Source organism: Lynx canadensis, chromosome B4 (assembly GCF_007474595.2).
Source record: "Lynx canadensis isolate LIC74 chromosome B4, mLynCan4.pri.v2, whole genome shotgun sequence".
Lineage (NCBI taxonomy): Eukaryota > Metazoa > Chordata > Mammalia > Carnivora > Felidae > Lynx > Lynx canadensis.
In genome coordinates this window covers 123,502,426-123,527,415 of record NC_044309.1, presented here as the reverse complement: position 1 = coordinate 123,527,415, position 24,990 = coordinate 123,502,426, and the positions used below count along the sequence as shown (strand labels likewise).

The 24,990-nt window shown below is 41.9% G+C and overlaps 2 protein-coding genes across 2 annotated transcripts in view; one reads left to right on the top strand and one right to left on the bottom strand.

Moving 5' to 3' along the window:
- Positions 1-1,294: 1,294 nt before the first annotated feature.
- Positions 1,295-19,292, bottom strand: HSP90B1 (heat shock protein 90 beta family member 1). Its single transcript, XM_030320412.1, has 18 exons — positions 19,123-19,292; positions 18,003-18,105; positions 17,053-17,194; positions 16,427-16,543; positions 15,068-15,399; positions 10,515-10,626; positions 10,185-10,304; positions 9,506-9,622; positions 7,392-7,529; positions 7,231-7,308; positions 6,845-6,910; positions 5,973-6,242; positions 5,473-5,718; positions 4,237-4,373; positions 2,788-2,866; positions 2,541-2,696; positions 2,148-2,270; positions 1,295-1,594 (listed from the first exon to the last, which is right to left on the bottom strand). The coding sequence occupies exons 1-18, from the start codon at positions 19,169-19,171 to the stop codon at positions 1,565-1,567; spliced, it is 2,415 nt and encodes an 804-aa protein (XP_030176272.1). The 5' UTR covers positions 19,172-19,292; the 3' UTR covers positions 1,295-1,564.
- A 3,939-nt stretch (positions 19,293-23,231) lies between these two features.
- Positions 23,232-24,990, top strand: part of LOC115518783 (putative tetratricopeptide repeat protein 41) — a 64,135-nt gene continuing 62,376 nt past the window's right edge. Inside the window, exon 1 of the mRNA XM_032593801.1 lies at positions 23,232-24,639. The gene's annotated coding sequence lies outside the window, so the exon portion shown is untranslated. The remainder of the gene's footprint in view (positions 24,640-24,990) is intronic.

The following is a 24,990-nucleotide window of genomic DNA, read 5'->3' as shown; positions in this document are numbered from 1 at the left end:
CTGCTGGAAACAATGGAAACTCAGAATTTGCAATTGGAAGACTCTGAAGAGCAAGTTTCAGATGTTATTAATTTAATGCAATGCGATGGCTTTAATTTCTTTATAACAATCTTTATTAAAAATGGTAATCTATAGTGGCCAAAAAATTGGAAACTAGTACAACTAATAGCTAATAATATAACATCGTATCACAAAAAGAAGCCACATCTTAACTATAGCATGTTTCCCGATGACGATGACTGATGGAGCTCCCGTTTTATTTCTTAAAAGAAACAGATTTTAAAAAAGATACACATTCAAGTAAGGTAGCCATTAAAGTGATTATTGCAAATTAACCCTAGAAAAATAGCTTGAAGGGAGGAGTAGGAAGCATACAACCAACAGAAATACAAGAAGCCCAGAAAAGCGTCCTAGATTATCAGGAAAATTCAGTCCCTAACAAAACAGTAAAGTTGTATTATAGTTAATATTAAAGTTATCGTAGTAAAGTTAAGTTTCCACAGAATTTCCTCTCACACATATGATCTCTGAATATACAACTCAGATTTTCTCTCCCTAGCCACAGTTAAATAAGACTACCATTTCAGATGGCTACACAATTAGTCAAAGTACAGAAACCAGTTTCTCATAAATAATACACTTCAAAAGAAATTAAATGATCACTTGCTGAGGACCAGCACTCATCATCTAGTTATCTCTGTTGTAGGATTGTGGGTGTTTTAAGAGACAGTCTTATTTTGGAGTAACTCTAGATTTACAGGAAAACTGCAAAGATAGTAGGATCCCCACGTGCCTTCTCCCTGTTTCCATGGATGCCATCCTCTTACATCACCATGGTGTAGGTGTCAAAGCCAAGGAACCATTAACTATATTATACACCAGACTTACCCTTACCGTATCCTGACAGGGATACAGGAAATCACTGGTATTAACCTTGATCACTAGGTTAAGGTAGCTTCTGCCAGGTTTCTCTGCTACAAAGAAATGATTTTCCCTCTCTGTCTGCTAGAGGACAGCTACTAAGTCTAGCCATCTTTCAGAAAGGAAAGGAGTTTAAGCTCCACCTCCTGCAAGGGGGAGCATCTATCTACCTGTTTTTTTGGAATTCTTCTGTAAGGAACATTATCTTTTCTCTATATAGGTGACTTTTTAAAATATTAGTTTTAAAAAAGACTTTTTGGTATGTATGAATTACTTTTATAAGAGAAAAAAAACCCCAAACACAGGATTTAAAAACAAAAAATCGACCAAGTATACATAGTTCTACATAATCGTTATGAAGACAGGCAAGACATAGTATTTGGGATCTTTTTTATTTTTATACACATGACAAGATTTTACACCAAGAATAGTCAGTTAAATAGTACAAATTTACATTCATGAGGAATGTTAAAAAAAAATTCAACTAAAAAACCCACTTCTTTCTGTGACCCACAATCCCAACATTTTACAGTGCAGGGGTGAAGGGGGCTGGGGGGAGCATCCAAAACAAGTCTCTCCCAAAAGAAATGACTTAAATTTCACATTCCCTCTCCACACAGGATCCAAATGGTGAGAGTATAATTTATAATTCATCTTTTTCAGCTGTAGATTTCTGTGAAAATAAAAAAAAAAAAACTTAGAAGACATTAAAAACTAGCAAAAAAAACCCCTTAGCTCACAGAAGGTTCGTGTATGAAGAAACAATCGAAATGGGCCCAGCGTATTTCCATTATTTCAGCTGTAGGCTAGAACGACATTTGTCAATCTGCGGGATCATTTCGAAGCTAACAGTAAGATAAATGACTCCTGAACAGAAATAATCAAAAATTTCCATCGGGCTCATGCTGCCATAGAGGAAGGCAGAAGCCAGTGGCAGAGAATACAGAAGCCTTGTGGGCTAAGGGAAAATCTGTTTAACAATGTCTCAGGACTGGATGGCTAAAATAAAGGAACAAAAGGAGCGGGCAGCTGAAAGTATACACTTTAAACAGAAAAAAAGGAGCTGCTCCAGCTTTTGAATTTCATCATTAGATGCCTATTTTGGAGATTTCCTGAAGTCTGACTTCTAGAAGCTATGCAGTCCTAATGACAGAACTGAAAATAAAAGTTTGCCTAGTTTTGCAAGAACTAAAATGCAAGTCCCATTCTTGACTTGCTATGTATACCTTTACTGTTTCCTGTTCTTCTTCATCTGCTCCTGCATCCATTTCTTCTTCTTCGTCCTGCTCTGTGTCTTCTGTGGTGTCCTCTGTTGTTTCTTCAGGTTCTTCTTCGGGTTCTTCTTCCACCTAAGGGCACCATTTATAAGCTCATTAATGGATCCAATACCTTGGATCTATTTCCACTTTGTTCATTCAAACGTACTAACATCGGAATTAACTTCACTCCTGTTTTTATCCAGAACCGCACAGTAAATCCGCTAATTAGACTCAACAGTCAAGCTAGCAAAGGGAGACAGATAAAGAAAAAAAAAAAAAGATATAAAAGGGAATTTCTTATTAATTCTAGCACCGCGTGTGGCACTGGGGAGTCAAACATTTCAATAAATTATTTCCAACCTTTGCATCAGGGTCAATGTTTAAACTGAGGCGAAGCATTCTTTCTATTCGATCTCCATATGCTTTAGTGTCTGGTAACAGATATCCTGACCGTAGTGTTGCCGTTTCAAACAAAACCACAGCAAGATCTGAAACGGTCTTATCATCTTCATCTTCCTGAGATGAAAGAAGTGACATCTGATTAATATTAAAAGGTACAAAGTATCCCAAGGAAAAGATGAAGGAGTATGGCTACAGTATTAATCACCTTCACTCGTCGAAGCATGTCTTTGATCAGGGGATGTCTGGGATTAATTTCAAATGTTTTCTTCTGGCTGGCATAGTAACTGGTAAGGGGTAAAAACGAACATTAACGTCAAACTTCAGGCTCCATACATTTCCCACATTCTATAAATTTTTAAAATTATACATAGCTCTTGGAAAAATCAAGACTTATGTATATCGCTACACGACACCGTGTTCTGCCTTTTAGTACCTTCTCCACGATGCCTTCACCAATATGGTTCCAAGACACATTAGTTGTTTCTTTATCTGAGCGGAGTTCCCAATGCATTCTAAATATACCTTCATACCGTTAGTTTTCTGCTGTCAGCTGTGACTGGTCTCCCTCCTAGAGAGGACAGGGAGGAACTGCATCTACCCCTCTCGGGGTAAACCCATTACAGATGCAGAATTTAGAAGATTAAGACTTGGTTTGTTATCCTGACTGGTCTGAATGGCAAAAAGAGAGCAGTGATATCTATTCACTGTGGACAGACACAGCAGGTGTTTGCTCACTGAATGGAAGGGAACTTCCTGTTCATAAATGACTGAAATAAATGGACATTTATTTAACGGCTACTATACTGTTACAATGGAGTATAAGCAGAAACCTATTTTCCACCTAAACTTTATAAAGTCTTCAGGGGGATAAGACACAGAAGCAAGACACCATTTTTGCACTTTACTGTGGAAACATATCTTAGGGAGTCTCACTAGATATGAAATATACTTCATATATACAGAGTTTTGAAATTGTGATCATGGAGACTACACTTGTGAGAAGAATCCTTAAGCTAGGCCTTGGGGAAAACATGAGCAGAGAGCAAACAGAAAGAAGACATTCCAGATGGGAGACGGGAGAATAAAAAAAGCAGGGAAGAAATCACTTTCAAGACCACCACTGTGACATTACAATATAAATGTGACATATATATATATTCCCTGAAAATAAAGGGCACCTGAAGACCCAGTGTACGTCTAGCACTCAGCCCTTGAGTTCATAAACTTGTTCACCCATGGGTCTTTTACCCTTTATTTTGCAGGGCATACTATTTGGGGAAGGAGGGATGGCAGTTAAAAAGCATGTAACTCATTTGATAAATGACAAGGTCATTAACCTCATCTGTTAACTATTAATATCTAAAAATGAAGAAGTACACATACCAGGCCAAGGATATGCAAAAGCAATGGACAATATACGTAACAGATTACATTTCCATTTGTAAATAAAAATACCTTAAAATAAACCATGAGTTCAACACCTTCCCTTTATCAATCTAATGTCAGAAGAATCCCTCTGTAAACTTGTCTCCTCTTTTATCTAACCGATAGTGGTGGCCACTTAAAAACACATCAGTTCTTCGCTGGCATTATCTACAAAAGGAAGGCTGGCTAAGAACGAATACCTTGCAGGGACCTTCCCAAGGGTGCTTACTTTGTAGAGATGTCCTTGCCCGTCTGGTAGGCCTGAGCTTTCATGATTCTCTCCATGTTGCCAGACCACCCATACTGGCTGGCCACAAGAGCACAAGGAGACTCTGTCAGACGTTGAGATACCACGGCCTTTTCAATCTTAAGATAAGAAATCAAAAGTTAGATACATGTAAATACCAATAGTTAAGGTCATTCAGTAACTGCATTTCAATTCCTTAAGGATTCATCACTTAAGATCAAATACAAGCATAAAAATACCTCTTATTCAGATTCTTAGGAAACTCTTGACATTTAATATAGGAATTTTTTTGGTTAAAAATAAACACCAACTTTTAAACACACAGAAGACTTAAATTCAACCAATAAAAATTTAAGTTACCACAAAGGCAGTATTAAACTACAGAAAACATCCAGTTACAAAAAAAAAATAACTGAACAGTACACAATAGCCATTATTATCCTTTTAATTCTTTGTAGTTTATAAACCTTTTTTTAAAGTAGGCTCTACTGGGGTGCCTGCGTGGCTCAGTCAGTTGAGCGTCCGACTTCGGCTGAAGTCATGATCTCACAGCTCGTGAGTTCGAGCCCCACGTCAGGCTCTGTGCTGACAGCCTGGAGCCTACTTCAGATTCTGTGCCTCCCTCTCTCTCTGCCCCAACCCACTCACATTCTGTCTCTGTCTCTCTCAAAAATATACATACATACATACATAAAGTAGGCTCTATACCCAATGTGGGACTCAAACTCAGGACACCGAGATCAAGAGCTGTAAGCTCTACAGACTACTCTAACCAGGTGTCCCTGTAGTTTCTAATTTTAAGCTCCTCCTCCCCAAGATTTAACCACTATATTAAATGTTGTTCTGTGCAACTTTTCCCACTCTCTGCCCCTTCCCAGCTTGAGCTTTCTCTCAAAATAAAGAAACAAACGGGGGCGCCTGGGTGGCGCAGTCGGTTAAGCGTCCGACTTCAGCCAGGTCACGATCTTGCGGTGCGTGAGTTCGAGCCCCGCATCAGGCTCTGGGCTGATGGCTCAGAGCCTGGAGCCTGTTTCCGATTCTGTGTCTCCCTCTCTCTCTGCCCCTCCCCCATTCATGCTCTGTCTCTCTCTGTCCCAAAAATAAATAAACGTTGAAAAACAAAAATTAAAAAAAAAAAAAAAAAAACAAACGTTAAAAAAAAAAGAAAATAAAACGCAGATGCTAAAATTTCACAGGTTTTAACTCCCAGAAGAATACCTTGTCCTTGAGAGCTTTATCTTTCATCCAATTGAGCAGAGGCTCAAATTCTTTCTCAATTGCTTCACGACTCTCCTTAGTTTTCTCACTTTCATCAAATTTCACTCCTTCCTTGGCAACATTCTGGAACCTTTTCCCATCAAACTCTGGAAGAGCCTGAATGCAGTATTCGTCCACAGGTTCTGTGAGATAAATCACTTCATAGCCCTTTTTCAGAAGTCGCTCAACAAATGGAGAAGATTCAGCCTATAAAATTAAGAAAGTGATAAAGTTTCCAAGTCTACCCCTGGTATATACCTCAGTAGCTACATTTATCTAGAATAGAACTAACAACCCCATTTTACAGGTGGGGAAATAAGAGGTGCAGAGAGTATAAATGACTTTCCTGTCAGTGGCTGAGCAGGCCTTGTAATGACTCCAGGCCACCATCACAATTAAGTTCTTTTTTTCTCAGGAGTTGGCTACATACCAGGATGCCTGACAGCTGGAGTTCAACTTACCTCTTTCCTGCTGGACCCAGCCATGAAGTAGATTTTATCTTGTTTCTCCTTCATTCTTTCCACATACTGATCTAGACTCGTAATGCCACTTGGATGATGAGAAGACTGGAACCTAAGGAGTTTTGCAAGACGTGTTCGATTTGAGTGGTCTTCAATCACACCGAGCTTGATGTTGGTACCGAATTCTTTCCAAAAAGTATCATTGTACTTCTCATCAGCAATCTTCTTGATCATGTCCAGAGTTTTACGGACAAGCTTCTTTCTAATCACCTAAATAAAATTAAAGAATAATTCATTAGTGAATGTGGTCTCAAACTTTTGAGAACCTTCCGTATGTGAGAGCATCGGGGAGCAGTGGTGAAAGATGGAAAGACACGGCCTTGTCACTGCCACTTCTCAAGTGGCAGGGAACGATAAGCAATCTATGTGAGACTCAGCAGAAACGAAGTTGTCAGTGGAAACAATCCCAAGATTGTTTTAATGTTTATAAATGTTTAGAGAGCATGCAAGCAGGGGAGAGGGGTAGGGTGGGAGAATCTAGAGCAGTCTCTGTGCTCAGTGCGGAGCCTGATGCAGGGCTTGATCCCAGAACCCTGGAGTGACCCCTAATGTTTATATTCTGGGTAGTGGGTCTATGTGGGTGTTTACTACACAATTCACTCAACTTTTCTGTATGTTTGAAACTTTTATGAAATACTGGGTGAAAAACAATCAGATTCTTAGGATTTAATAATTCTAGAGTAAAATTAAGTTCTTCAGCTAAAGAGCCAAGGACTGGTCTCAAAATCTGGGCACTCTGTTAATGCTGCCTGTCCTTCACAGCTCAATCAAAGAGGAAAGAAACCAGCCAGTCTCTTCCCAGAGACACTCACCTTAAGCAGTTTATGTTGCTGAAGAGTTTCCCGGGAAACATTCAAGGGGAGATCATCTGAGTCCACCTTCAGATGGCAAAAGAAAGTTCAGTGAGCAACAGAAACACTGGGAAAAAAAATCCAAACCAACAAGCCAAAAAAATACTTCTGTTCCTGCCTTTTTAAGTTTATTTATTTATTTAGAGAGGGTGGGAGGAAGTGGGGGAGAGAGGAAGAATCCCAAACAGGCTCTGCAAGGTCAGCATGGAGCCTGCCTTGGGGGCTCAAACTCACAAACTATGAGATCATGACCTGAGCCGAAGCCAAGAGTCAGACGCTTAACGGAGCCACCCAGGCGCCCCTCCCGTTTTTAACGACCCCTTTCCTCATAGTCTTCAGATACTTACAACACCCTTGACAAAATTAAGGTACTTGGGCATCATGTCATGGAAGTCGTCTGTGATGAATACTCGGCGCACATAGAGCTAAGCAGAGACCAAGAAAAGGTCACTTTCTGAAAATTATACCTTCAAATTTTAAACTCAGCCTTTACAACTTAAAAACTCACCTTAATGTAATCACTCTTCTTCGATCCATATTCATCAAACAGACCACGAGGAGCAGATGTAGGTACGAATAAAATGGATTTGAAGGTAACTTCCCCTTCAGCAGTAAAGTGGATGTAGGCCATGGGGTCATCACTTTCCTATGGAAAGTTGGCATTTAGTCATTCAAAGGCACCGGAAAAAGGTATTGCAAAGGCTAAGTGATTTATTATGTGGTAGACATTTAGTTTAGCATTTAACTAACAAAAGAGTCCCCTTACCAAATAAAGGGGGGTGGGGAGAGGAGCGTAGGGAAGAAACGGCTAGGACTGCTTTCCTATAAACTGGCTAGACATGGTGGTTTTGCTGATGACCGTCCACAGTGTCACTCAATCTCTTAAACTGGGGGAAAGATGCATGGGTCTAGGTTTCACATGTGTCAGAGAACAGGGTATGAAAGCCCTGACCCTATCTAAATGACAATATACAATGCTTCATGAGTGTACTGCTCAACCAGAAAGAAGTACTCGGGAACACATTTCTTCCACTGGGATATGGACTAGAGCATGGATGTAAAGAGGTATATAAATAAATCCTAAAGACAATTCCCTAGATCTGCATTATCCACTACAGTACCCACATGTGGGTACTAGCACTTGAAATGTGGCTAATCCGAATTGAGATACGTGTTAAGTATGAAATCTATAACCAGACTTTGAAGATACAGTACAAAACAAAACAAAGTAAAACGTGTTTAAGTTTTTAAATAATGATTACGTGTAGAACTATTTTGGGTATGTTAGGTTAAATCAAACTTATTAAAAATTAACTATGCCTGTTTCAACTTTTAAAAAAAACATGTTTCTAAGAAGTTCAGAATCACAGATGTGGCTCACATTAGCTATTTTTTTTTTTAAAGCTTATTTAAGAGAGATCACGTGTGTGCAAGTGGGGAAGAGGCAGAGAGAGAGGTAGAGCAAGAGAATCCCAAGCACTTAGAGTGCAGAGCCAGATGTGGGGCTCAAACCCAGAGATGGCGAAGTCAGACGTGCCACCCAGGCGCCCCAGTAGCTCACATTCTATTTCTAATACAGCTGTCCTTGACGAAAGTACATTATGTTTGTATACACCAGGACTAACTATGGTTCAAGAGAATAAAAGTGGAGTTCTAGTAGAACCAAGGGGAGTTTTTAAGAGGTGAAACTTAAAAGATGGTTGGATGTTAACACAAGGAGAGCAAGGAAGGGATGGAATAAAGATTAAACAAACATAACCGCAGAATATTAAGTTTTATCTAGCCATGCTAAGCTTATTAAACTATTCTGTTTAGTACAAAATGCTGTATGGGGAAATATGAACTTCAAACAATCCTAATCCATGCTAGTTTTAGATTCTTCACTTAAAAGATGGGATCAGTAAAAGGAAATAGGCAAAGAAACAGATTTAGTAATTATTCCTAAGAATATGACCTCACAATAAAGGTCTGAGGTTGTACACAGGCTCTTTAAAGGTGATGTTAAAAGCCAAATGAATAAACCAACAAACAGCAGAATTAGACCTACAGACACAGAGAGCAAACGGATGGTTGCCAGAGAGGAGGAGTGGGGGATGGGCAAAATGGGTGAAGGGGAGCGGGAGGCACAGGTTTCCAGGTCTGGAACGACTAAGTCACAGGAGTAAAAGGTACAGCAGAAGGAATAGTCAATGGTACTGTAACAGCACTGTATGGGGACAGACGCTGGCGACATTCATAGTGAGCAGAGCATACTGTGGAGACACACGGACTCGGTGTTGTACACCTGAAACTGATGTAACATTTTGTCTCAACTATAATCACATAAAAAGTATTCATTCCTGGAAATGGAAAAAAGACCCAATGATGCTAAAAGCCATTCAATACAAGATATTATGTTCTATGGAAGTCATCTGCCTACACACATAGGCAGCTGTTAACCCTTTTGGTAACACAGACCTGTTGGCAATGTGGTGAAGCCTAGAGACTCCTTCTTAAATTTTTAAGATGCATAATATAAAACAAACAAGATTAAACAGAAACCAACTGTGTTGAAAGAGTTATAACACCATTTAAAAATGTTTTGACTTAGTAATGTTCATCAAGTTCTAAAGTAATATTTACCTTTGAAAATGATTTGTAGAAAGCTTTGTATTCATCATCTTCTACTTCTTTTGATGGTCTCTGCCAGATCGGTTTGATATCATTCATAAGTTCCCAATCCCAGACAGTCTTTTCAACCTGAAGTTACAGGACATGATTAGCAGCCCCAGCACTCAGCAGCAGTTGTACAGTACAAGTGCTACCTAGAACTTCAGGACATTACAAACGAATGTGGGAAACACCAAAGGACACTCCTAATCTACTATGGCTCCTGACAGTGGGATCAAAAATCTCTCAAAAAAAAAAAAAAAAAAAAAAAAAAAGCCAGCCATTTTTCTCAACATTTAAGATTGATCTTTAACACAAAGAAGGCAATTGGTTATCGTTACTATTGATAAAAAGCAAATTACAGTTTTTCCTCATTTTTAACTAACTAAAATGTCATTTCTTTTTAAACTATTCATAAAAATGATCGGTGTTTGCTACTTAAAACTTTCCAGAGGCAGAAAACACAAATACTAACAAATAAACTTAGTCCTTGTTTTTAAAAGTTGGGTCTATGGACTTACCATTTGGAGCAAAAAAGCCCTTTAAGAATTAATGAAAACTGAACCCAGATCAGTCTGTGCATACTTGGATTTTTGTATTTTCTTGAACATACCTTAAACAGCATTTTAGTGTGGAGATTAACCAGACTTACTTTTTTGGTTTTTGGTTTTTTTTCCTCTTCTTCTTCTTCCACTGCAGCTTCATCATCAGAATCTTCCTTTTCTTCTTTCGCTGCTTCTTCTTCTTCCATGGGTTCCTCAACAGTTTCAGTCTAGTGAAGTAGAATTATGGTGAAATTCATTTATTTAATAATCCTGGTTTCATCGAGGATATGAAACAAAATTACAGCTCCAACAAACAGGTCTTCCAGAAGAAATCCCTGAGTATCCCCATACCGAAAGAGCAAATGTGGCTCTTAAGGGTTAAAGATTTAAATATGTGCCAACGCAGCACATATGAATTTTTATCAATGTAGATTTACCTTGCTGCTCCACACATAAATAGGGAAGTTTATAAACTGTGAATATTTCTTGACGAGATTTTTAATTGTATCTAATTCAAGGTAATCAGATGCTTCTTCTTTTAAAACAAGGCTGTAAAGAAAATAAGACAGGTTTAGAAAGACAAGATTTGATTATAAATTAATCTAAATACCTTCCTGACAATGCTAACAGTTTGGCGTAATCCAAGATGGCCCCTGTTTTTCACGTTAAAAACTCTCATCACCAATGATGGTTTATGAGCCATATATGGCTCCATATACCAGATATGATTACAACACAGGGAAGAATCTTCCTTGCATTCCTTGTGTGAAAAATATCCTTAGTCCCAAATAAAAAGTGCCAATTTCCCAACCTTCTCAACATGTTAGTTTTTTTGTTTTTCATTTGAAGAACTGACACGTTAAGCTAGCTCAAGGTGAGAAGGCACTGAAACATTCTGGAGAAAAAAATGGAATTACAAGCACTCTGATAGTTGCTCTCAAAACCAAATGATCATTATAGATAAGCAAATGCAGGGGTGCCTGGCTGGCTCAGCCAGAAGAGCAGGAGATGCTTGACATCAGGGTCGTGAGTTCGAGCACTGGGTGTAGACATTACCCAAAAATAAAATCTTAAAAAAAAAAAAGAAGCCTCTCCTATAGATAGTGAACCCTTAATAAAAACATGTTCCTTAAAAAAGCTAGAAAACTAATCCAAAATAGTGTTCATATCTCCAATGACCAAAACAGTCAACCAGCCACATTTTATTTAAACAAAACTTAAGGTTAGTTCTTTAGTTGCACTGTCATACTGGACAGTGCAGGGGTGGAGTATTTCCAGAGTTCTACTGAACAGCACTGGCTTCGATAACTCTAACACTGAAAGCTGCAGTTGTTTCCTCTTCTTCCTCACTTACTGTCCTTTCTGCAGGAACCCTCCTCCACTCACCAAACACCTCATAACATACCTTCAGACCCAGTGGGGAGCCCATGTACGGGAGTGTCCCTAATAAATATGGGCAATGTTGCATCATGGGTCTTTTCTTGCTTCAAAAAGCTTACAATGTAGTAGCATCACCAACAGGTAGATAGTTCATGATGACAAAGCCTAGAGAGTGGCCAAGTCTCTGGTTTCAGAGCAATATCTGGGTGATGAGGGGCTGGAGGAGAATGCAGTTGTGGATCCAAGTTGAAGCTGATGGTTACATCTCAGACATATTTAAAAGGCAATTAGATATATGAGTGCAGAGCCCAGTAGGGACATACAGACCAAGGGTTTGCCAACTATGGCTGGCACCTGTAAGATGTTTTACTGGGACAAACCCTTATTGTATATTGTCTATGGTCGCTTTCCAGCAAGATCACCAGAGTTGTGTGACATGTGACAGATCCTACCATCCAAATGTTTAAAAACATTTACAAGCTGGTCCTTTAGGAAAAAGTCAGCTGACCTCTGATCCAGACTAAGAATACAGATTTGAGGACCCTGAGCAAGAACTGGAAGCCGAATCCATGACGGTAGGAAGGCTGCATAAGGAACACAAAGGTAAGGAGAAAGGGCTGAAGAGTTACCTTTGAGAGATACTGTCAACATTTAACCAACAGGGAAAGGAAACGAAAAGATACCCAGGGTCATGGAAACTATGCGATTGTCTTAAGGGGTATGCGGTAGACACCAAAACACAAGAGGAAAACTAAGAACAAAAGGACTCTATTGCTGGGACCAATGTGAATTAAAACCCCCCTGAATCCAATGGATTTAGCAACAAGATTACTGAGGACTTATTTCAATGGAAACGTGTGGATACAGTCATGATATGCCTGACAGTAGACGGGGGTGTGGCACTACCTGCCTCTCTTCCTTCCCCACAGAGACTTGAACATGTTTAGGTTTTGATGGTAAAGAGGGAGCATGTGGGAAAGGCTGCCTTTAAACGATGGGGCTGGAATTAACTCATGCTTAGCCTCTGAGGAGGGAGGAGGAGAGAAGCAGCAGATTGGACGTAGTGACCAGCTTTAGGGAACAATGCAGAATACCTCCCTTGCAGTAGCAAGGACAGAAGCACATGTACTAGTTAGTACTTACTCGATGTTCCTTTCATGATCTCATTCAATCCTCACAAAATTTCTCATAAGGGTATGCGGGGGCCTAATTTAGGGCTAGGAATAGAAAGAGTAGGTAGCAACTGAATTGTTTGAGGGCTTCTATTTCATTGGTCAAATAGAAGATGAAGTCATATATATAAAGTGGAACCTTGACCTCATCACTTTGTCTTCTCTTTAGTTTGTCCAGTCTAGACTTTCAGTTCCTTAAATGGGCCTCTTGCCTTTGGAACTTCCAACATATACTGTGCTTGCTTCCTAGAATATCTGAATCTAACTTACCCTTATTTCAGCAAGCTCCCCCCAACTTTAAAAAAAGATTATTACTTTTTAATGTTTGTTTATTTTGAGAGCGAGAGCGAGAGAATCCGAAGCAGGCGCCACACTGTCAGCACAGTCAGTTAGATTGTGAGATAACGATCTTGGCCAAACCCAAAAGTTGGACACTTAACCGACTGAGCCCTTCAGGTGCCCCTCAAGATTTTATTCTTGTTTTTTAAATAAAGTTTATTTATTTATTTTGAGAGAGGGAAAGAGAGAGAGAACACAAGCAGGGGAGGGGTAGAGAGAAAGAATTTCTGACTGTCAGCGCAGAGCCTGATATGGGGCTCGAACTCACGAACTGTGAGATCATGAGCTGTGCCAAAATCAAAAGTCAGGCGCTTGACCAACTGAGCCACCCTAGGGCCCCGAGACTTTAAGTCATCTCTACATTCAATTTGGGGCTCGAACTTACAATCCCGAGGTCACGAGTAGCACGTTCTACTGACTGAGTCAGTCAGGCGCCCCCAGAAGGTCCTCCTGATAAAGGAAGTGTGCTCTAGCTTCCTTTCTGGCATTTGTGAAATTATTTCATTCTTCCTCTTTACTTGAGCCTCATGGAAGCATGGATTGCACTGGTCTTACTCTCCACTGAGTTCTAAACCCTAGCAGGTAATAGGCACTCAAATGGTTATCTGCAGAATAAATGCTGGGTAAAGGACTTGAAGAAAAATGGCAGTTTCACGCAGAGAAAGCACTCGTCAAGTTTCACTCACTGATCAGTCATCCATGTTACCTGCAGGAGACTGTCCTGATTACCCTTACTTATTCACTTCTATAAATATCTGCAAGTGTTAGGCTCTGGGAATGGAACGTTCAACCAAACGTGTGCTTTTGTGGAACTTCCATCTAGATAATCTCACCTGTGGCTCAGCACCCTACAACATTAGCGCCTCTTGGGACATTGTTTTTCTATCTCTTTGTAGTTAAGACAGGATATTTACCTCTGTTCCTCTAACGCCTAACAGAGGGCACTGGGGCATGACTATTAGCGACGTGTCCTAAGGAGAGCTGGAGCTAGGACTAACAAAGGCAGAGTAAGGTAAATTGGGAACAATAAACCAGTAGAAGTATTAAAATGCACTCATGTAATTAATCTCAATTAAATGAGCATTTATGAAAATGAAGACAGAACTATCCACTTCCTCAGTGAAGAACACTGGTCAGAATGATAGATACAGGCTTTTCTACATTCTGAATATTTAAAAATTCTTATGTTGAAAAATTTAAAACTGAATTATGAAAAAAAAGTGGAGACTGTAGGCACATTTTCACCTGGCAGGAAGAAAAAAAGTCAAATGACCTCGAGATACGATTTCTCTGATGTGGCCCAAAGCTGGCAGCTTCATACGGACATTCCAGGAGTATTAAGCAAGTAGAAGTATCCTGTTGTATTTGTTGGGGGGCAGGGGAGAGGCAGGAAACTGTTCTCCTTCACATGCTATAAACACCAAGAGATGCTGGGCAGAAGGTCTGCCTCATCTATACAGACAACAGTTACTGGCTTAAACCAAACTCCGATTTGGATTCAGTAATTTACAACCATCCTCAAACGAGACATTCTCTTCAGAAGAACTTTCATTAACTTTCTTCAAGCTCTGTATTTGCACCTGGTCTCTCCAACCTGTCCCCAACACCAGTTACTCTCATAGTTGAGTACTTTCAGTGGTCACCCAGAGTCTCCTCTCATCCAGTCCTGCCACCCTCCATATCTTCAGAAAACCTTAAAAAAGCTGATCAGAAATTCTATGATTAATCACTACCAACTGAGAGGAATTTCTTTAATCCCTTGAACAGCTCTGCCTCTATGCCTTTACATCCACTGACGCTTCTTTCCCAAGACTTGCTTCCCTGGGAATCCTCAATCAACCCATTGCTGTGAGACCTCCAATCTGCCTTCTCCCCTAGAAGAATTAACCCTTTGGACTTTTTGCTCTCTGTGTACAGCAGCTATCATAATTCTTTGTGTCTGGGCCTCAGGAGGGCCTCCAAAGATTTCCTCAAGTGATGAGAATAGGTCAATTTCCTCATTGTACAGGCAAGGAATGAAGGCCCAGAATAAGCTGCTTGCTCAGAGTCAAGATCCTCACCAGGACTGTTAATTCTCATTAGGAATTAGTAACACTCACGTAATTGTTGTTCCCCGTCCCAGGGTGTTTCCTCTTGGGTCAGCAATCACAGAAAATTCATTGGAGTCAGATTCCCAGATGTGCTGGGTATCGTTGTTGTGTTTCGACGTGACAATAACCTTGTCAGCCACGAGGAAGGCAGAATAGAAGCCAACACCAAACTGGCCGATCAATTCAGAAGTCGACTGGCCATCTTCTTGTGCCTCAGTCATTTTGTTTAAGAACTCGCTGGTTCCAGATTTGGCTATGGTGCCAAGGTTTTTAACCAACTCTTCCCGGGTCATCCCTACACCGGTGTCTGTCACATGCAGCAGGTTCTTCTCCTTGTCACACTGAAAGGCAAGTACGGGATAGTTAGATATTAATACTCACTGTACGACAAGTAAACGGTAAGCTATAGATTCAGAAACTACCCGCTTTTGGCCACATCAATTCCCATACAGAAGACTAAACTGGGTTATTTTTCCTTATACTATTTTATGGCCTACTGTCTCTTACACATGAGCATCTTGATAGAGAAAATCTTAAGTTCCAGTGTATTTGAGAAAGCAGCAATATAAAGAAGGTAGAGACTAGTCTAAACATCAAAGGGCAGAGACAGACCTAAATAAAACAAGTTATTTCTGAAGAAAAACTTTCAAGAAAAATAAAATTCTATATTTTGCCTATTTCTTTCAAAGAAAATAAAAGGATTCAAAACTTCTCTATTTGCAATTTGTGGTGATAAATGTCCTTCACTAAATATTCCCAGCTCTCTGCCTTCTGGAAACATAGCAGGAATATACTTCATTCTTGGTTATTAAGGCCATGTGACTGGTTCTGGCCAATGAGCTGCCAAGTGGGAGGGAGTCAGGAATGTAGCTTTCAGGCTAGAGCCTTTAAAGGATGGGAGACCCTCCAAGTGCTCTCTCTGCACCATGGCAACCAGCTACACTCCAGATGGTGGCTACTCAATTGGCCTGTGTCCGGGAATGAGGATGATACAAAGCAAAGGCCACAGTGGCCTTGATGGAGGATTTAAGCCAGGGGTTAGCAAACTTCTTCGGAAAAAGGGCCAGAGAGGAAGTATTTTAGGCTTGTGAGCCATATGGTCTCTGTCACAACCACTCAAACCTAATGTGTAGTGCAAAGGCAGTCACAGATAACACACAAATAGGCATGGCTGTGTTTTGATAAAACTTTATTTATAAAAAGAAACAGCAGGTTGGCTTTGGCCCACAGCCATATTTTGTTAAACTCCAATTTAAGTCCCTAGGCTTGGCGATTATTTACCACTGCAGCACAACCTGGCCTATCCTGATTGATAGAGATTGCCTATCGCTAAGGATTCTTTTTGCTTTAAATCTGTTTTAAGCTTACCTTAATTTTGACAGTTAGTTCCTCATTTCCAGCAAGAGCATTTTCATCAGTCAGTGATATTAACCTTATCTTATCTAAAGCGTCAGAAGCATTTGAAATCAGTTCTCTCAAGAAAATCTAAATGGAAGCCAGAGTTAACACACACTTAGATTAGCCTCAAGATACACAAAACATCAGATTTAATGTCAAATCCATTTTATTTCTCCTCTGTACTCTAAAAAGCACTCTATGAAATAAGACTCCTTATGGTACAGAAGTGGCTTTATTCTCTTGGTAAAAGGAGGTACACAGCTCTTTACACAAAGAACTGTAGCAACCATAAAGGATACCTAAACAGGTAAGAGTAGTAACACCTTTCTGTATGCAACACACAGGGCTGTGTGACTGCCCTCAGGACTATTTGGCAGGCTATGACCATATTTGGAGGGGAAAGGAAAAAGGTAAAAATGCCTAACAACCCCCCCCACCGCCCCCACCATAGGGAGCATTTTTATATATACATACTGGGTATTTAAACTTTGCTAATAACTACTTACCTGAAATTCCTATGTAAGTACATTTATTATGAGGGTAAATGAGTATGCTTTTGTACAGAGACAAAATAATACTACCCACATGTTGCTTACCTCTTTATTTTTATACAATGAATTAATAATAAGTTTCATCATTCGATTAACTTCAGCTTGGAAGGCAAATTTTTCTGATTTCTCTCTAAGTTCTCTTATTTGGGATGCATTTAATCCATCCAACTGAATAGCTTCTTCCTCTCTAAGGAAATAAATTTGACAAACAAATAACTGCATTGCTTATTTAGTTCTCTCCAAAACATAGATCTATGAGAGCCCAGTGGTCTTGTAAGTTTGCCCTAAGGGTTAAAGGGGTAAAATGGAAACCTTTATAAAATATTACTAACCCGCTATTTCTATCTTTTTGCCACAATAAAATTTTACCACCTTAACAACTGAGCTAGAATACTTGGTTCTTAAAATTGTCAGGAAAATAAACCCAACTTTCCTCTACTAAAAATAAGAAGCAAAACCATTTATATGTTCCCTCACATGTCGGACCGCCTCTTTGCCTGGGAAGCTTTGGCCTCTAATGGCCTACAAGATTGCCAATTAAGTCCTAAGGGGCCAACTTTGAAAACACTGCTCATTTGAGAGCAATCTTTTTTAAAGTTACTACATTCAGGGGTTCCTGGCTCGCTCAGTTGGTAGAGCATGCGACTTGTGATATGTGGGTCCACACTGGGGGCAAGAGATTACTTAAAAATTACTAACTTCATACACTTACCGAATATAAAGCCAACCGGTCTGGGAAAAGTCACAGAGCTAGTGTTCCACAATCTAGTTACCAGAACAGTTTTCAAAAGAAATTCATCCCCTTTTGACCCGTCATTCCTAGGGGCAAGTTAGGACCTACTCAGGGATGAACATGCTCCCCGCCCTGACCTTTTAGGTATTTAAATTTGGGGTGTTACAGGTCATCTGGACCTTTGAAGAAAAGACAACAAAAGAAGCGACTATATTCCAGTATTCACAAGGGCCCAACCATACAGTTTCAAAAGAACACAAACCTCTGTACAACTTCATCATCTGTCCTTGAGCCTTCTCTACTTTTGCCCAGATCCTCTTCCACTGTACCATCCACGTCCACTTCATCATCAGCCTGGACTGACCCTGAAGGAAGATTTAACACCAGAAAACTCGTAACCATTTTGCTTCGGGTACTTCTCAGAAGGGAGTATGACCAAACAGGGCAAGGGTAAGGTTGCAAAATTCAGGGGGTAAGTATGGGAGGTGGGCATGGGAGAACGGATCCACTAGTTTTCAACACCCAATGTAAACCCCACTTGGCATACTTTTTACATTTAAATTTAAGTTCAGACACGGGGCCCTCCAGTAGATTCTGAAATGCGGAGGCTGGAGCGGGCATCACGTCTCTAGAGCAGCCCTGGGAAGCTTTATAAATAAAGTTTAGCAGATTTGATACCAGGTCCCTTCTACGTTCACACGTGTTGCGCAGGCCAAGGCATGGCCTCCCAAGTGACCACGCCAAAACTTAGGCCTTCAGTATCACGGATCAGAATACAAATAGAATTGGCGCAACCTCTGGCGAGAGGAACTGAAATCCGGCCCAACTGAGCGGGGGGGGGAGAGAGGTGATGAGATTCTGACATCGTAAGAAGCTCGCAAAAGTGAAGCAAACACGCTGACACCGCCTTTCTTCTGACTCAGAGCCCCACGCTCCCCAGACCAGCCCCTAAGAAAGGGAACGCGGGGTCAAAGACTCGGCAGACTGGGTGGCGGGGCGCGGGGGGGGGGTCCTCAAGCTCAGATGGCCGAAGGCTCCTGCGTCTGACAAAAGTCCTCCGGAATGGGCACCCGCAATGCTCCCGGGGGACCAAGAGCCCGAGAGGCGCCCCACCCCAAGTTGGCTGAGACCTCTAGGCGCGAATATTAGGAGATCTGCAAGGGATTTAAATGTTCTCGGTTCTCGTTCTTCTTTCCACAGGAAGAGGAGAGTGCGCGAACTCCCTCGAGCCGAGCCTCTTTCGAGGAAAGGCGATGGATCCCTCTAGGCCCAACGGAGGCCCCGCTATCCCCCTCCCGGGCTCAACGCCCCCAGAACCTTCGAGAAGAGGCCGCGCTGGAAGGGGGGCGTCCGGGGGTGCCCGCTCCTCCGAGATCACTCACCGAAGGTCAGTAGGACGCAGCAGAGGCCCAGCACCCACAGGGCCCTCATGGCGCGCGGCCGGTGAGAGTCTCAAGTCCCTTTTGATCGCAGGAGCCGCCTCCACCTCCCACCACGGGGTTCAGATCCTCACACCGCAAGCCGCGCGGTCCGCCCACTACCCCCCAAACAGGTCGGGCCGCTTTTCACCCCAGCCTCTCGCGGGCGGGGGACGGGAAACACGAACCCACCAATGGTGCCGCACCACGCACCCTCTGTACCCAATGGGGACTCGTGGGGGGGACCGCAGTGAACCAATCGGAGCTGTCCAGGTGCGGTGCCCGATGCCCGAAGCGTGGCTCCCTCCGATTGGTCAACCTTAGCTTCTCTTTTCCAATCAAATGGCTCCGCGGGCCCCTCTCACACAGGACCGCCCCTTTGCCTGGGAAGCTTTGGCCTCCAAATGAAACGACCCAATGAACGTCAGCACTGAACACATCCTCCCTTTTGGAGAGGTCGCAGAGGAACCACTTCCGGATCCTCGAGCGCGTTTATTCCGTGACCAGGGGAAACGGTAGTCATGGCAACGGTTCTTCACTCTTTCCCGGTCTACCGTGGGGTCACGGTGGGAATGATTCTAGCGCGACTTTTCGCCGTCAGCTTTCTCTTTGGCAGTGCTTCTGGGGAAAGAGAAACACGTGAGAGGTTGAAAATCGCCCGAGCACTTTTTAGATGGGAGTGGTGAGAAACTACAATTACCGGCATGCAACGCACAGGGGTGGGGGAGGTACACTGTATTGAATGCTGGGAATCGTAGTCTTTGGACTTCGGACCAGCTGCGTAGCTTGGCTCTTCCGCATTTCCCAACGTGTCTTTGCGGGAATTCGGTGCTGCGTGGTTTAGAATTTACGTCTCGTTCTGTTTGTAGTCGATGTCTGTACTTATTCCAGGACTCTCTACTGTATCACAGCCTGTAGAAACAGGCCCGGAGAGCCCCGACACCCTGGCCAAAGCCGCCCAGTGTTCGGGGGTCGGCCTTTCCGAGTCGGGGTTCCACTTCTGGTCGGTAAATACGAATCTGGCTCCTCCGGCATCGTTTGAGCCGCCGGAGCCTTCACTGCATCTCTGCGTTCCGTGGCCGGAGCCTGTGGCCTCCCTGGTTCGGTTTGTAGAAGAGGAGAGTGGGGCTTCTTTTTTTCCTTTGAGGAAAATTTAGAACAACTTCGATGCCCTCAACTCACTCCTAAAGCTCAAAGGCGGTGACCAGCGGCCCTAGAATCCCTATCATAAGCCAGGTGGAGCGCGTGTTCGTAAAATTCCGTCTAGCACAGAAAGAAAAAAAAAGTACTCGTTTATTCGGTTTAGGAGGATACACCTGCAGATATTTGAAAGCAAAACCTGTGGGGCTGCAAATGAGAGGGTGTGCAGCCTGGTCACTTCATAGAAATACCCAGTCAGCGTTTAGAAAGACACAAAGCACCAGGTGGCTTTCCGGCGAGGGAAGTCCCTCACCCTAAGCTTGCGCCTTTGGAAATATTTTCTGTGTCTCTTTAACCTAGTCTTTCCATACGCCCCCGAAGCCGACCTCGTTTCCAATAAAAACCAGTCCCTTCTCGCTTCCTCCAGAAAAAAATGGAACTTTGAATTTGTTTTTAGATAATTATCCGAATTCCTAAAGACAAGCTTTTCAGTTGAAAGTCTATCATAATCTTTTGTAACTTCCCCTGTTTAGGTTGGCCAATCTTAACTCTTGTGGTTGGTGTTTACACATTGTGGTGGTGAATTATTTACATCTGCCCAGATTGTCAACGTTTGTTATTAGTAAGCAAAGGGTACCTTGCAAAGTTTTTTTTAAATGCTTCTGTGATTGTATTTTTTTTTTTTTTTGAGTATGCTAGGGTGGAAATTACATTCAGAAGTCTCAAATAATTGCATTTTTGTATATTTTAGCTCTTGTTTATTATTATTATTATTATTATTATTTTATTTTTTTTTTTTTTTGCTTGTAGAAAAGGGGGGGTTCTTTCACTTTTCTGCATTTCACAGCTCAACTTCTTCACCTTTTTCTCTAGTTCTGGACAAGTAAGCAACCAGTTCTGAAACTGTGAATTCCATCTGAACTGGTCAGTGGTGGCTAGTTCAGTGTTGCACCTGGAGGGAACTGAGAATGATACATGACTTCCAAAATAGATCCATTGCTTGTGGGTAGAGGCTTCATCAGATGATGGTGGGGATCTATGAGGCAGGCAAGACCTGAGACATGGTCTGGCAGAAGATGGCTGGCTATTGTCTGGCTCAGCTCTGCCCCTTTAAGATGGGATCCCTGGCTGTGCACCTTGTACAAGGAAAGAATCCAGCCTTGCCGTTTCTCCCCTGGGGTCTCCACCTCTTCTGATTTTTGACCCATTGTTGATTCTCACTTCCCATCTTGGTCTAGTTCCTCCAGAACTTATACCCTAGGCTGTTATTAAACTCCCTAGCTTTGTATCGGATTCTTTTGCTTTCTAGTTTTAGTTTTTCCCTTTGACACCGTATGTCCATGGACACTACGGGAAAAAGCTGCCTTTGTTGTTGTTGCTGTTGGTAAGCTTCTTCTTGGAAGAGAAAACCATATAGGCAAAGGGGTGCCCTCAGGGGCATTGGACAGCTCACCTGGTGACAGGTGTAGTCCCACAGTGAGGAGTCAGGGAGAATGCAGACCAGGGAGATGACGGCAGGAAAGCAGTTGCAATCAGGGAGCGTTAAGGAATGAGGGTGAGCATCATGGTGAATCTGTTGGTTGGGTCATTCATCCATTCATTCAGGAAGTGTTGATCTGGTACGTGCCCCGTGTCATGCAAGGTGCCGGCAGTATACGGGTGAACAACGTAGATATGGTCTCTGTGCAGAGCTTGAACAAATATTAATGGTGGACTTGCATAAGTACATGTATCTTATTTAAACTGAAGCAAAGATATAAGAGAATGACTGCAGAAGAGTATGAGGGGACTTTTTGGAGTGTTGGAAGTGCTTTTGATCTTGATTTTGGAGGTGGTTAGTGGATTAAAAAAAACCTCTACACTTAAAAAAGTGGATTTTGTGTGTAAATTATACCTTGATAAAAAAAAATCATAGCAACTATCATTCTAAATTTTTTTTTTTTTTAAATTTTTTTTTCAACGTTTATTTTTATTTTTGGGACAGAGAGAGACAGAGCATGAACAGGGGAGGGGCAGAGAGAGGGAGACACAGAATCGGAAACAGGCTCCAGGCTCCGAGCCATCAGCCCAGAGCCCGACGCGGGGCTCGAACTCACGGACCGCGAGATCGTGACCTGGCTGAAGTCGGACGCTTAACCGACTGCGCCACCCAGGCGCCCCTCATTCTAAATTTTTAAAAATGTTTATTTATTTTTGAGAGACAGAGTGTGAGCAGGGGAAGGGGAGAGAGAAAGGGAGGCACAGAATCCAAAGCAGGCTCCAGGCTCTGAACTGTCAGCACAGAGTCCGATGCAGGGCTCGAACTCACAAACTGCTAGATCATGACCTGAGCCGAAGTGAGATGCTTAACTGACTAAGCCACCCAAGTGCCCCTATAGCAAATATCATTCTAAACAGCAAAACACTAAAACCCATTTCAGTAGGAATCAGGAACCAGACAGACATGCCTTTTATTGTCAGAATTGTCCCACACTCTTTAGGAGGGTCTAAGACAAGAACATGAAGTAATTGGCATTAACCTTAAGAAAGTTGGAAGTCTTTTATTTTGGAATCACTTCTTACTGTTGAAATGACTGTATACCCTGGAAACCCAAGAGATTCTAGTTAGGGAGGAAAAAAAATTATATGTATATATATATATATATATATATATATATACACACACACACACACACATACACACAATGTTTGGTAAATTATTGACTATGAGATAAATATATAAACACCAATAGACTTGCTCTAATCTTGCAAAAAACACATAGAAATGGAAATTTAATGGGCACCTGGATGGCTCAGTTGGTTAAGCGTCCAACTCTTGGTTTCAGCTCAGGTCATGATCTCATGGTTTGTGAGTTTGAGCTCCACATTGGGCTGTGTGCTGATAGCATGGAGCCTGCTTGGGATTCTCTCTCTCCCTTTCTCTCTGCCCCTCGCTTGCACTCTCTCTCTCAAAATAAAGAAAAACATTTTTTAAAAAAAGGAAAAAAAAAAGAAATGGAAATTTAAAAGACTTCATGTATATTAGAGGCAAAACCCATCAAATATTTAGGAGTAATTTGACAAGAAAGAGCTCCAACATGAAAAAAAACCTAGAAGATGTTACTGAAGAATATAAAACAAATAGAGAACTTGGGTCAGGTGCCAGACCCTAAGTATTATCTATCGCCATGTAATAAATTATCCCCAAACTATACAGCTTAAAACAGTAAACGTTTATTATCTCATCGTATCTGTAGGTCAGGAATCCAGGAGCGCTGAACTGGGTGGTTCTGGTTCACGGTCTCTCATGAGGCTGCGGTCAGGATGTCAGTGTGCGATGCTGTCATCTAAGGTTTGACAGGCTGCGGGGTTTGCTTCTGTGATGGCTCACTCATGTAGCTCTTGGTGGGAGATCTCAGTTCTTCACCTCATGGACCTTCGTAGGGCTGTTTGAGTGTGCTCACTGCATGGCAGGTTTCTCCAGAGTGAGTGAAAAGCCGGGGAGTAGCCATAATAAGTCCTGACCAACCTCTGAAATCACACACCATCACTTCTGCAATAACCCTATTCAGTGAGAGGGGATTACCCAAAGATGTAAATACCAGGAGTCAGACATCACTGGGGCCATTTTAGAAGCTATCTGCTACTGCATCTTAGCTGCAAGGGAAGCTGAGAAAGGGTTTATCTGGCATTTTCAGCTTTTTTTGTGAGGGTTGGGCTCATAAGGTGGGGATAAGAATCTTAAGATGGAGATTCCCCCAAATACAGGAACGGGTTCAGGCGATGAACAGTCAAAAGGACTGATAAATGTGCACTGCATGTTTGAATATACAAACAGATGTGTAACAACAGAGAGAATCCAGAAATAGATCACCTCAATTTAATACGTGACAAAAGCAATTTTTCTGGTTAGAGGGGAATGGCTAGTTTACTTCATAAATGATGCTGGCCTTGACTGGTTACCCATCTCCAGCAAAGTGAAGTGGGCTCCTATCTCCCACTACATAAAACATATCCTAGCTTAGAAGAAAATGAGAGCACCTGTGAGCGCACGCCAGGGATGTGGGAAACCTTGGCTTGAGCATCCAGAAAATACAATGCAAAGCCTATGGTGTTTCCCAGGCCGCCTCCTCAGTCGTTCCTGAATTCCGATTTTTGTATTTCTAGCAGTGGCCCTGTCAAGTGCAGCAAATTGATACTGTGCTTTCCTCCAAGAATGCAGGTTCCTGTGGCATAGGAATCAGCAAGTACTTGGAGGGGAAAAGCAAGAGAGAATGTGGGGCTCACTTCTCAACACTTCCTTTCTTTCTGGAGTCGTCTCCTCAAATCCTGGTTGCCTGGGTAGCCATCTGATGCCTTTAAGTAAGTTCTCAAGTGTCTGATCCAGCTTCTCTAGTGTCCATCATAGTAAATTGTAAAAGTAGATGTGGCTCAAAAAAAAAAAAAAAAAAAAAAAAAATAGATGTGGCTCTACCTAGCAAATAGAGGATTCCTTGGTCCTATTTTAATGTGTAAAAAAAAAAAAAAAGATTTTAGGTAAGACAGTAAACAGCCATTATTAGGGGCGCCTGGGTGACTTGCTTAGTTCGGCATCCAACTTTGGCTCAGGTCATGATCTCATGTTTCTTGAGTTCAAGCCCCATGTCGGGCTCTGTGTTGACAGCTCGGAGCCTGAAGCCTGCTTTGGATTCTGTGTCTCCCTCTCTCTGTGCC